Source organism: Tachypleus tridentatus, chromosome 13 (genome assembly GCF_004210375.1).
Source record: "Tachypleus tridentatus isolate NWPU-2018 chromosome 13, ASM421037v1, whole genome shotgun sequence".
Classification (NCBI taxonomy): domain Eukaryota; kingdom Metazoa; phylum Arthropoda; class Merostomata; order Xiphosura; family Limulidae; genus Tachypleus; species Tachypleus tridentatus.
Window position 1 is genome coordinate 209,016,515 of NC_134837.1, and position 13,226 is coordinate 209,029,740.

At 32.5% G+C, this 13,226-nt stretch overlaps 1 protein-coding gene across 4 annotated transcripts in view; it reads left to right on the forward strand.

The window, feature by feature from the left end:
• Positions 1-7,796, forward strand: part of LOC143239650 (putative phospholipid-transporting ATPase IIB) — a 60,846-nt gene extending 53,050 nt beyond the window's left edge. For all 4 annotated transcript variants that reach the window (XM_076480976.1, XM_076480978.1, XM_076480975.1 and 1 more), the window contains 5 exons: positions 694-825; positions 1,971-2,079; positions 3,080-3,137; positions 3,543-3,746; positions 5,811-7,796. In XM_076480976.1, coding sequence (XP_076337091.1) covers positions 694-825; positions 1,971-2,079; positions 3,080-3,137; positions 3,543-3,746; positions 5,811-5,944 — 637 coding nt within the window. In that variant the 3' untranslated portion in view covers positions 5,945-7,796. The remainder of the gene's footprint in view (positions 1-693; positions 826-1,970; positions 2,080-3,079; positions 3,138-3,542; positions 3,747-5,810) is intronic.
• The last annotated feature ends 5,430 nt before the right edge of the window (positions 7,797-13,226 follow it).

A 13,226-nucleotide genomic window follows, 5' to 3' on the forward strand; every position in this document is an offset into this window, starting at 1 on the left:
TATTGCTGCTTACTAGCTGAACTCAATTTTATTGGTAGTTCAAGGTTAGGAACGGTTATACCTCAACCCTATGGGCCTGTGACAGCCATGTATCCTTTGTTATGTGAAATGTCATTCATATTTTAGGTATGAAATATAAAGCAGTTACTTGTGGTATAAGATGTCATTTTAATATTAAATACAGATAAAGCTTAGTGTTTACACACACACATGTATGATAGTGTCTTGTTTTAACTATAAAGGTATGGCTTTTCTAAAGAAATTCATGCATACTTTTGGCCTTTTTATGTAAAATATCTGAAGTTTACAGTGGTTCTTCAAGAGCTTTAATTAATGTATTTCCTTTTGTGGTTACAACTGTATTGATTTTGTAACTATGAACACAAAAGAGTTGATTAAAAATGTTTTTTATGTTTAGAATGAGATATTTAGGTCTTGCTTGCAGTAGTTAGGAATATTAAACTGTTTGTTGGAAATAATTGAATATTCTTATTAGCTTCTCAGTTTATATTTGATTGAAGAGAATTAGAATGACTACTTTAAGAATTACATTCTACAGTTAAGTGTCAGTTGAGCTGACACTCAAACTGAAATTTATTAAACATGTGAGACCACGAATAAAAGAACTGATACATGCATTTATTTAATGTTAATGAAAAATAGTTGTAGTTTAAAACCTTTTATCTCTTCCAGTTACAAAAGGTCAGCATCACTAAGTCAGTTTGTCATTCATCGAGGACTCATCATCTCAACCATGCAGGCAGTTTTCTCATCTGTTTTTTTCTTTGCATCAGTTGCCCTGTATCAGGGTTTTTTAATGGTTGGGTATGTATTGATACAGATGTGATTGTTTTTGTTTGTTTGTTGTTGTTTTTTTTGCAATATTTCTAATAGTTGAGCCAAATTTGGACCTAACTAGTCATGTATTTAAGAGTTTTTTTTACTAGTAAAAATGTTACACATTTCACATACATGATGATTTCCTGATTATTTAATACATTTAAATTTGGTTAAACATGTCAACATGCAAGTTAATTTTTATTTTGAAAGTATTTTGTACATTTAAATATCTGTTCAGTTAGTAGTTGTAATGAAACTTTAACATTGCTGGAAATATCTTAGCCCTAATTTTCCATTATTATTGGAAAGTTTTATTATGAATGCTACTCTTTGAAACATATTAATTAATACCTGCTTGTGAACTTTAATAAAGGAAACTTTTCAATGGTGCATAAGTCAATAACAATAATTTGTTAAAATGTTTACAACAGTAGTGTTAATATTAATTTTTTAACAAAGCAATACACAATGACTGTAATATTATTTACTATATGACTATTTTAGAAAATGTGAAGTTTGTAATATTGCCTTGTTTCATCAGTTAAACACCTTGTTTCATCAGTTAAACACCTGTACTCTTAACACTTTTCCCCCTCCCCTACATTTTGCAAAAATTTTCACAAATTATGATGTGAACTTAACATCATTGTTAACTAAATATTTTTAGAAATTTTTATTGTAACTGTAAATTTATGTTTGAGCACACATAATACATATTATTTTAGTCTTTTTACTTGCACTGTAAAAACTAATTCCCTCCATACAATGTTTGTCCCCCCTACCCAGATTTACAAGTTATATTTTGATACTTACGTGTTAATTTTTTTTTTTTAATGTTAAATACTTAAACTGTTATCATGAACTAGTAATGCTGGTTATTTAAGTAACATGTAAATGATAAATTTTCCATTGGTTATTTAACCACTTGGAATTTCACTTCTTCACAAAACTCTGTTTTTGTTGGTGAAACAGTATTATATACTAGTAAGTCTGTTAATATTTTTTTGTGTTTTAGTGTGAGTGTATGTTTTTTTGTATGTACAAGTATGAAACCACTAACTGCTGTGATAGTTGTTGACGATTCTAATAAGTGTACTCATTTTCAACCTAATGCTTAAATTTTATTTAAGTTATGCTACGGTATACACCATGTTTCCTGTTTTTTCCCTGGTACTGGATAAAGATGTTTCTCCTGACATTGCCCTAACTTATCCTGAATTGTACAAGGAATTAACAAAGGTAAACCTTTTTCTTTTGACTATAGTTCCATAATGAGTGTAGTGTTAGTTTTCCTCAAAGAATTTATTTTTGTTAAGCAAACCTAAATTCAGAACAGAAATTAATATGTTACAGTAATAGAAGGATACTGTGTGAAATAACAAATTATTGTAACACTTTTCTTTCATTCAGTGGGCTCTTTCAAATTACTTGGTGAAAGTCCAATTCATCTAATGATAACTAATTAGTTCATTTCTTCCGTGAAATTTCTACACTTCATTTGTATATTATTGAATTGTAGGCCCAACTTTATAAATGGCATTCAAATGTAAATACCTTGCTAAAGGTTTTATGACTAAATTTGTAATAATGTCTAAAGTTTCATTGGTAATCAAATAATCACCTAACTTAGACAAAAGCAATAACTAGCACTGATCCAAAGTCAGGTCATAAGGGTGCTTGACTCACAATCTGAGGGTCATGGGTTCAAACCTCTGTCGCACCAAACATGCTCACTCTTTCATCCTTGAGGGAATTATAGTGTGACGGTTAATCCCACTATTCATTGGTAAAAGAGTAGCCCAAGTATTGGTAATAGGTGATGATTAACTGCCTTCCATCAAGTCTCTCACTGCTAAATTACAGAAGGCTAATGCAGATAGCTCTCATGTAGCATTCCACAAAAATTCAAACCAAACTTACTTCATTAAAACTAAATATTTCACTGTATAACTGATTCACTGCTAGCTGAAAGCAAATGCTAACTCAGTTCTTCATTGATTTTTGTATTTATAACCTACTGTCATCTGTCAATATTCCCCAAATTTACTAGATTCTTGATGTCAATTTTAAATCTTTTTAAGTATCCTAGTTCTATTTTAATGTCATGGATCTTATATCTTAGATCCAAAATTAAACATTAAAGATGTCCAGAACAGTATTTCACCATTTGTATGTGCATGTATATTGTGTATGTGAAGTTAAGTTTGAATTTTTTTTTTTTATTTTTTCTGTTTTCCAGGGACGCTCACTTTCTTTCAAGACTTTCTTTATTTGGGTTTTAATAAGTATATATCAAGGTAAGAATTTTGTTTTGCTGAATATTAGAAATTAGGAACAGTGAATATCCAAATTTCACCATATTTATAACTTACCTGACAAGAAGTTCTTAACAGTTTGTTAAAAACATTCTATTGTATTGTTTTATCAATGAGCATAAATCATGTTTTTTTTCTTTGTCTTTTTTTGCTAAGGTGAAGTTTGACAAATGATGTGACAAAAATTTGAAGTAGAGGTACCCACGATTTAGTGCTCACATAATATTAAATCTTTAATATCTATTTTGTTTTCTCAAAGGAGGCATTAGAGCTTTACTGAAAATGTGTATATATTACTTATATGAAGATTAAAACGTAATATTTTGGGAAATTTTAATGATATTTCTAATTTGTTTCAAATTATTTTTGAAATTCTCTGCTCTCCAGGTGGCATCATAATGTATGGTGCATTGTTATTGTTTGAGGATGAGTTTATCCACATTGTTGCCATAAGCTTCACTTCCTTAGTTCTCACAGAATTATTGATGGTAGCACTCACAGTACGTATGTGGCACTGGGTGATGGTTGTGGCTGAATTATTCAGTCTTGGAATTTACATTCTTTCATTGGTGGTGCTGAAATCTTTCTTTGGTAAGTCCTTTTATAATCTGTTTAGTGCTGTTTTCTTTGTATGACATTATCTACTGCTTTATTCTTGTTAAGTTTATATGATCTTTTTCAGTGACGTGAATAATATTCATTTCTTCTTTTAAATTAAAAATTCTAAGAAGATAATTATGCTTTACTCAATAAAACCAAGCTACACAATAATTAAAATAGGTCTCACAGTCAACTTCACAGACTTTACTACAGCTACACTTTGGTGTTGACTTTGTCAGTTTATTAGTTTATGTTCACTGTGTTGCCATTGTCTTTTGAAAAACAAATGACTGTAATAAGTCATTTTCACCAAATAACTTCTGCCAGTGATTACAGAAATTAAATTTTCATTAACCCATTGACTGTGGTTGCTCTGAACATTTGCAGAATTTTTGCAAGCTGTACACTGTGTGTGGCATGCTTACATTCAACTGCAGAGGTAGACCATACCTTGTAAAGAGAATCAGCAGTAAGTGGGTTAATAGTGAAAACTATGTTGACACACACATAAGATCTTTTTATATAATTCTATGTTTATTAAGGTTTAAGTTAATGTTATTTAATAAAAGTTTTTATTTCTAAAGCTTTCAACTGATACTTTATATAAAGACATGATGCAGCAGCTTTATTTAAATAGAATCAAATCAAAATAGGGTTATGATAATATACAATAATTACTATTTCTTCAATAATATTTCTCTTCACACACCTGTTTGATTTCGTGCATACTGTAAAATATTACTGTGTATCTTCTGTATTATATTCACAAAAACTGCTAGAAGTATTAGTTATAGTTGGATCTTCTATTTGTTTGTGAGTTGATAGTTCTAGCTTATAATTCTGTATTAATATAATCTGTCTCATTTAGAAGTTTCAATGACCACATGCCTTAATATACAAATACAAAAAATTTTGCAGTTTGTATGGCACCTATTTGTACTGCCTTTCAAAATTTAATAAAGGTTATTTTATATGATAATTTTAACCCTTTCCATGATTTGCCTGAGATAACTTGGGCACCCTTCCTGTTTTAAAAAACATTTTCACAAGTTCATTCAAGCAGGCAGTTTGTTGCTTTACTTTTGATTATTTACCTGAATGTATTCACATTTTATAATGTATTACAATCAGTGCTCGCTAGGTGACACTGTTATGTTGGTGTTAATTGTCATTGCATGTATTCTGAATTATGCATGAAAAACACTGAATAAAAACATTCACTTTTTTTTAATGGTAGTTTCATGAAAATATATATCACATATAAATGCAGATAAATAACTTATTTATTGCCCCCTATTAGCACAGCTCTGCAGACTTACTACTCTAGAAACTGGGTTTTGATATCAGTAGTGGTCAGAGTACAGACAGCCCATTGTGTTGCTTTGTGCTTAATTCAAAGCAAATCTATTTATTGAGTATATTTTGTGCAAAAATATATTAACAAATAATGAAAGAACATTTGTTTTATTAACATAAGCTATCAAAAAACAAAGTGAAAATTAAGTTTTTTTTTTAAACTCATTTCCAAAAAGAAAGCCTGATGCATAAATTGTTAAATTATCCAAGTAATACATTATCAGTGATGTCGAGAAAACCCATGTGTAGAGAAAAATATATAAGTAAAAATGGCTCGTTTGGGTTGAGAAAATATTTTAGCGTAGAGGAGCGAACAACGTTTCAACCTTCGGTCATCTTCATCGAAGAAGGTCAAAACATTGTTCGCTCCTCTACGTGGAATATTTTCTCAACCCAAACGAGTCGTTTTTACACATATAAGTGATACATTATAAACTATTAAAAAATGAACTTAACATTTAAATTAAATTTGTAGCAAAAACAAATAAAAACTTAGCGTAACAAAATCAACTGTTAATTACAAATTATGAGCAGTTGTCACATGTATTGCAGTCAGAACTGTTCCATATTGAAATATTCAGTTTTATTTCTTTACTGCCTATACAAGTTTATTGCCATCAGTCTTTTCATAGAGCACATTAAATTCGTTGTAATAAGAAATCTTAAGTATTGTAGTTACATTTTGCTTTTCTGTTCTAGATTCCAAGTTCATACAAACCCTAGCCTTTCTGTGGAAAGTGATTGTGATAACCCTTGTCAGCTGCTTACCCCTTTATGTGCTTAAGTACCTGCATCGTAAGGTGGCGCCTCCTAGTTATTCAAAACTAACATAGACTTTGTAACCAGTTGCCTTCCAGATATGCGATGTAGGAATAAATTATAGCACCTTGTATAATTTTGTTTCTTTCACTTGACAAATGGAGCAAATAATTCTATATACCTCATCTAACCTAATGGGACATTTAGCTAAAGAAAATTCATGTTACCCAAGAAATGAAAGAAAAATATTGCTTTTCTGTTTTTGAAACATCTATTAAGTATTAATATCTATTTAAATTTTATGTTAAAAATTATGGTGTTTTGAGAACACTTTTCAGGATTTCTATTTAAATTATCTCTTAAGTATTTATTGCTGTAATCATTAGTAAAAAACTAATGTTGTCTACTTTTATCATCTTATTGTCTTCAGTTATATTTTTTATAAAAACACATCAGTGTTTGATTCAGTCTTTCAATATCAACATTATTTATTGTGGTTCATCTTTCGATTTCAAATATAGTTAGATTGATATCTAAAACAGTATGTATAGTAGGTGTGGCTTACTTAGTAGGTTTTATCTTTAGTTCTTGGAAAATCAATTGTATAAAATAGGATGAAATGTGTAGCCGTGAACTTTTTCTTTAATTGTGATAATCATATATGAATGATATTGTTGTGTACAAGGTAAATAAAACTTTATTGGTAGTTAGAACTTTTTTAATGATGTAACTTTGGTATTATTTTGTTGGCTCTTGAAGTTAAATGATGTTACTGTTTTTGTAATTCACATAGCATGCTACTGTACGTCTTAATATTGCTTTGAAGATTTTTGAGTAGTGGCATATTTTCCTTTTTGGTCAAAGAAAATGATTAAAAAATACTGGGGTGAAAATTTATTTTGATGTTAATAGTTTGAGTAAAAATCGTTTTTTTGGGAGCCATAAACAGGTACCATTCAGTTTGCTGAATGTAAGGAGATGTGTAAAACATTTTGAGATAGTTTTAAATATAGGGAACAACAAACAGTTAACCCTACCACATGGAAAGTAAGATGAGAGCCAGTAAGTTGTTGTTGTTTGTTTTTGGGTTTTTTTCAGTAGATGTTATTACTTGAAGATGTTTAAAATGTGAACGAAATTATTTGATATTTTGTCACAAAAAGCAAATGTTATTCTGTTTTCCCTTTTACAACATATGTATTTATAACATGACCAAATTGCATGTAAGTGAAATCAAATATTGATTTTATTTAGTTTTCAGAATCTTTCTAGTATTTATTTTTCACTGATTTTTTTCATTTTTTTGAATTAATTTCATCAAGTAGCTATAACATTTCAGGAAAGAAAATAACTGGTTTATGTGAGTGTGTGTGTGTACATATTAAGTATAATTGTGTTTGTTTCTCTAAATTTGTCCCCCATAACCTAATTTGTGGAATTGACAGCAATATTATTTATTCAACAGTAAAAGTTTGTCTCTGTATTCAAATCAATCCTAATGTTTTTTCACACAACTAACTTATCCTGTGATAGGAGTTCTGTGCCTCATTTCCAAACAAAGCTTTTTTTTATATGTGCACGTGTAATTATTTCTAGAAATAGTTGAACTGATAGATTTTCTGACATCAGGTGCTGTAATTTTAATGCTTTTATGTGTTAATAGAGCATTATTTGATCATGAATTTTCAACAAGATTCAAACTTTGCTCATGTACAAAGTATTTTTTAAACAAGATTTTGAAGAACACTGACAGAATTTTATCAGTAATAGAACAAATTATTCATCAAGTATGATATGAATGTTCGATATTGCATAGACACACACAAAGAAAACAGTTACTAATTCTGTGCCTGAGAAAACTATTGAGTGTTTATATGCTAAATAAATTGTTAAAATTCTTCCAAAATAAATTGTTTTTAATATCTGTGTGACCTGTTGTTTCTATTTTTTTACACCTCTTAATTTTTTTTATACTTTGGAATATTTTAATTTGTATTTTAAGACAAGTATATTCTAGTGCAGTGTTTCTTAGCCAAATTTTTAGACAACCCCCACTTCTGGGCTTTAGTTGTTTCAATCCCCATTATTTCTACAAGGATGACAAATTTCTTGATGCATTTCATCATACTCTACAACAAAGGGGATATGTACCCCTCTTAGACTTGAAAGTAAAATGTCTTGGTGCAGACAGTTCATGATATCCCCTGGAAACCTACTCCCTTGTGGATTGCAACCCACTGTTTAAGAAACACTGTTCTAATATTTAGCATACTCAGACTGTAAATTCAAGGCTTCATGGTTTACACTTTGCATTTTGGGACTATGAGTGTGATATTAAAGGAACAATAAAATCTCCTCTTCAGTTACACAAGAGTAGTCGAAGAATTGGTGGAGGTACCATTTACTAGCTGCACTCCCCATAGTCTGCCAATCCAAAACTAGATCTTTAATAACTTTACATAAAAATTTTAAAACACATTCATTGAAATTATCATTTGTTTTTTTTCATTTATTGAGGTGGTGAAAGAGTATACATTAAAACATGATACAGAGAATACCAGTAAGTAAATAGCCACGATATAAAAATGTTTTGCTGAATAAACATGAAACGGATGGTACAGTATTTAGTTTATCTCCCCTTGAGGCCTTCAGGATTGAACCCAATTTTTGGAAACTATCTGGGACGAGGGTCTAGAAGTTGAAACAGGAAGTGATGAAGGAGCAGAGTCACACATGCTCAATAAGATTCACCTCCAGAGACTGCCTTCACTACAGCTGAGTGTGTAATGCCTGTCCTTCAAGTCATAGTTTTGTGTGTTAAGAACTTTATCTGGTTAGCTGACCACTGACAAGTGAAAGGCTTTGTTTTAAAACTTTTATGCATGGAGCATTAGTGACTGTCCCTCTGTATATCATTAGTTGTAGTTATGTAGCTGTCTTATAATAGAAATACTGCTATATTTTGTCGTGGCTTCCAGATGGTCTAATGAAAGTATCTGAGAGTATAGTTCCCAACTCAAGTACATCTATTGTTAAGCAAGTCTAAACTCAGATTCATAAGAAAGAATTAGTGCCTCGAGAGGCAGAGGGAAATGATGACATTTTTGACTCTCACTGTTGATGTAAAAATTTACTACCTCTAACGTGTAGATTGTTGTTTTTAAGTGAAACGCTACACAGTGGGTTACCTGTGCTCTGCTCATCGCAAGAAATACAATATTGGATTTCAGCGTTGTAAGTCTGTAAACTTATCACTGGCTCATTGGGAGACTCGACGTATAGGAAATTGCGTTAACTATCGTACTCATGTATGAGGTTTTCATTGACCGTTAATTGGGTACGACTAACTGTGCGATAACTTAACAGGCCTAAAATTTACGATTAAACAAAACTAGTAGTTTTTGTTATTTGTTTTACCCATTTCTTTTCATTTGTTCATTGCAGATTAAAAATCAGAGACGTGTATGAAATAACGTTTCATGACTATTTTTTTTCTCGCAAGTCACTGCACTTAAGAGGTGAAGCGTGATGTACAGGATCCATAACTCGCATTCGAGCCCTGGAAGTTCTTGTGTTCTTGATTAAACTTTGTGTTCTCTTACTTTTCATGAGAGTAATTTTCCCAATTTTGATGCATTTTTATAAAGACATTAAAAGGGCCTGGCATGGCCAGCTGGGTTAAGGTGTTCGACTTGTAATCTGAGGGTCCCGGGTCCGAATCCCCGTCGCAAAAAACATGCCCGCCCTTTCAGCCGTATGGACGTTATAATGTTTCAAACAATCCCACTTCATTGATAAAATAGTTGGCGGTAGGTGGTAATGACTAGCTGCCTTCCCTCTAGTCGTACTACTAAATGGGAGGGGGGCATGAGTGGCTAGTGTGGTAAAGAATTGTGCTGAGAGAGAAGTGATCTAAGTTTATGTTTTCGAATTTCGTGCAAAGCTACACGAGAGCTGTCTGCGTTAGCCGTCCCTGGGTTTTATATCCATATCGACACCGCAGGGATAACCAGTTGTGTAGCATTATATTTAACAATAAAATCTTCGTTAGCAAAAGTTTACTTCTCTTTTGAACTTGATATATAACGCGGCGTTTCCCAAACTTTTGTCATCCACTCCCCAGTTTAATAAATATCGTTTCTTGCGTCCTTCCCTGAGAGATTATTTTAGCTCTCTTGGGGGACGACACTTTGGAAAATAATGTGTTGGCAGTTTTTGGTCAACTTTTCATTCTGTGTTATTTCGTTTTCAGTTAAAATTCAAGAATTACCTAAACTGTTTAAATACTTTTGTATTATGCTATCTTCTAATTTCATATTCCTGCTTAGACAGTGTTTGAGTATATTTTTTCGTCCCTCGCTAATGGATAATGAGGTTTTATTCAGGGCACCAGTTTCTTTCTGCCTCACATCTAATTCTTTAGCATAGAAGTTTTTTATTCCCGCTTCCTACAGTCGAACAACATTATTATTGCTACCGCTAACATATGTCACAGATCCTTCTCCATCTACTTTGAAAGTTAATATATACTTTTTTTTTTCTCATGTTCAAATTTTCTTTCACCTGAAGTGGGACAAAGTAAAATTGATTAATTTCGGGGTACACTACCTTCCCTTTTTTAAATCCCTAACACGATGTAAGAAGTTATAGAAATTCTTAAAACATACGAAACACAAACACCTGGACCAAGGTGATGGGGCTGTACATGAAAATCGACTTTAAATAACCCATGGTTCTAACGACGAACAACCTTTAAGACACTTAAACCAGACTTCAACTCTAATTCATCTATAAAATATGCTAATACAGATATTTTTACATTATGTTTAGATCAGTGACTTGTTGACTCACAGTTTGTCTTAAGCCTCTCAGCTGTTTCTAACCAAAATAATATCGGAATATATATTCAAAATATTCTCGCATCTACACACACGTTTAGTGGTTCAGGGAATGATAAGCCCTAGAGGGCAAAATATGTTAAGCAATACGTCATGTACATTATTCATAATTTATAAAGTTATTGGTTTTATTTACGGTGTGTATGCCTTTTATAACAAAACGAAGGATGATTGAAAATTTCACTTGTCTTTAAACATTATTATTAGGGTTAACGCTTGTAGGCCTGGCATGGCCAGGCGTTAAAGCACTTGATTCATAATCCGAAGAGCGCGAGTTCGAATCCACTTCACACCAAACATGCTCCCCCTAGGGGGGCGTATTATGTTATGGTCAATCCCACTATTCGTTGGTAAAAAAGTAGCTCGCAAGTTGGTGGTGGGTTATGAATAGCTGCATTCCCTCTAGTCTTTAAAGCCGAAACTCTACCTTATAGCATAAAACTATTCATATTTTGCCCTGGCCTTTTTTATATTCCAAAGATCTCGCATGTTTCCACAAACAAGGTTAATTCATGGTTTCAGTACCAGAGTTTCTGCTTCACGGTTAGGAACAGTTTATGTCTCTGCAAACTTGATAAAATATTCCATCACAATCACGATTAAATTACTTCCTCTGTTAGTGTGTCACAACGGACAAAGCAGTCCATTAAAACCAAACCTATAGTTGATAATATAGACAAATTGGCAGTCAAAGATAATTGAGAGCAATTAAAGAAAATATATCGGTATAGTTTCATAGATTTACAAGAGTGATATATACTGATATCAATAATTGCATTCTTAAATACTGTTTGTTTGTTTCAAGGTATCAACATATTGAACTATCTCCTGCGTTAATGGGGAGAATCGAACCCCGGATTTTAGCGTTGTAAATTTGTAAACTTGCCGTTGGCTCACCAGAATAAACACTCTCCAAAAACAGTTACTGTTAACAAAATTACAGCTTAACTATTTATTGGTTTTTGAGATTCTCACGATCCGATATTGACCTAAGGAGTTTACAGAATCTTGCTCAACTGAAGCTCAGATTTACAAGAGTGATATATACTGATATCAATAATTGCATTCTTAAATACTGTTTGTTTGTTTCAAGGTATCAACATATTGAACTATCTCCTGCGTTAATGGGGAGAATCGAACCCCGGATTTTAGCGTTGTAAATTTGTAAACTTGCCGTTGGCTCACCAGAATAAACACTCTCCAAAAACAGTTACTGTTAACAAAATTACAGCTTAACTATTTATTGGTTTTTGAGATTCTCACGATCCGATATTGACCTAAGGAGTTTACAGAATCTTGCTCAACTGAAGCTCAGTTCAACGGAAACTTGTAAAAAATAATCTATTTGAAGTTTTAGATTTACCTAAGTATAGATTGGTTTGTTTTGAATTTCGCGCAAAACTACATAAGGTCTATCTGTTCTAGCCGTCCCTAACTTAGCAATATAAGACCAGAGGTAAGGCAGCTAGTCATCACCACCCACCGTCAACTTTTGTGATGGGGATTCGAACCCGGAACCCTCAGATTACGAGTCGAATTCCTTAACCACCTAGCCATGTCGGGCCCCTATATAAGGACTAATTTAGTTTATGTTACAGAATGGATTTGTTTATTACACTTACAAAGTTGCATGTCATACACTGCTGGCCAAAATCTTAAGGCCAATGAACGTAAAGAAAAAATATGCATTTGGCGTTGTTAGACTCAACCACTTATTTGAGTAGAGCTTCAAAAGATGAAAATAAGCAAAGAGAAAATAAAAAAAACGTTTTTAGCATTTAATAGGGAAAATATGAACACTATGAAATTTGTCTAAATACTAGCTGATCAAAAGTTTAAGACCATACCAAAAAGAAGTCCTAAACAGGGTAGGACAACAAGAGGTCTCAGTAGTGAATTGCACGGTCGTCATTGCGAATAACTGCAAACATTTGCTTTGGCATGATCGATATAAGCTTTTGCAGAAGGCTGGCTGGAATGTTATTTCAAGTGGTGAATATGGCTTCACGAAGATCATGCACTGTTTGGAACTGATGTCCATTTCTATAGACTTCCCTTGTCATCCACCCCCAACCATTTTCAATGGAGCTTAGTTCGGGCGAACACGCTGAATGGTACAAAAGAATCACGTTATTCGCCATAAAAAAAAATCCTTTGTCCTGCAGGCATTGTGGATTGCAGCATTGTTCTGCTAAAAGATCCAGTCATTTCCACACAAGCGAGGGCCTTCAGTCAATAGGATGCTCTTTTCAACATGCCAATCTAGCCAGCTGCTGTTTGACGTCCCTGTATAACCTGAAGCTCCATTATTCCATGGAAAGAGAAAGTATTCCAGATTATGATGCAACCTCCTCCCCTGTGTCGTGTAGAAAATGTCTCCGGTGGGATATCCTTATCGTGCCAGTAACGTTGGAAGCCATCTGGACCATCCAGGTTAATTTTTTTCTCATCAGAGAAC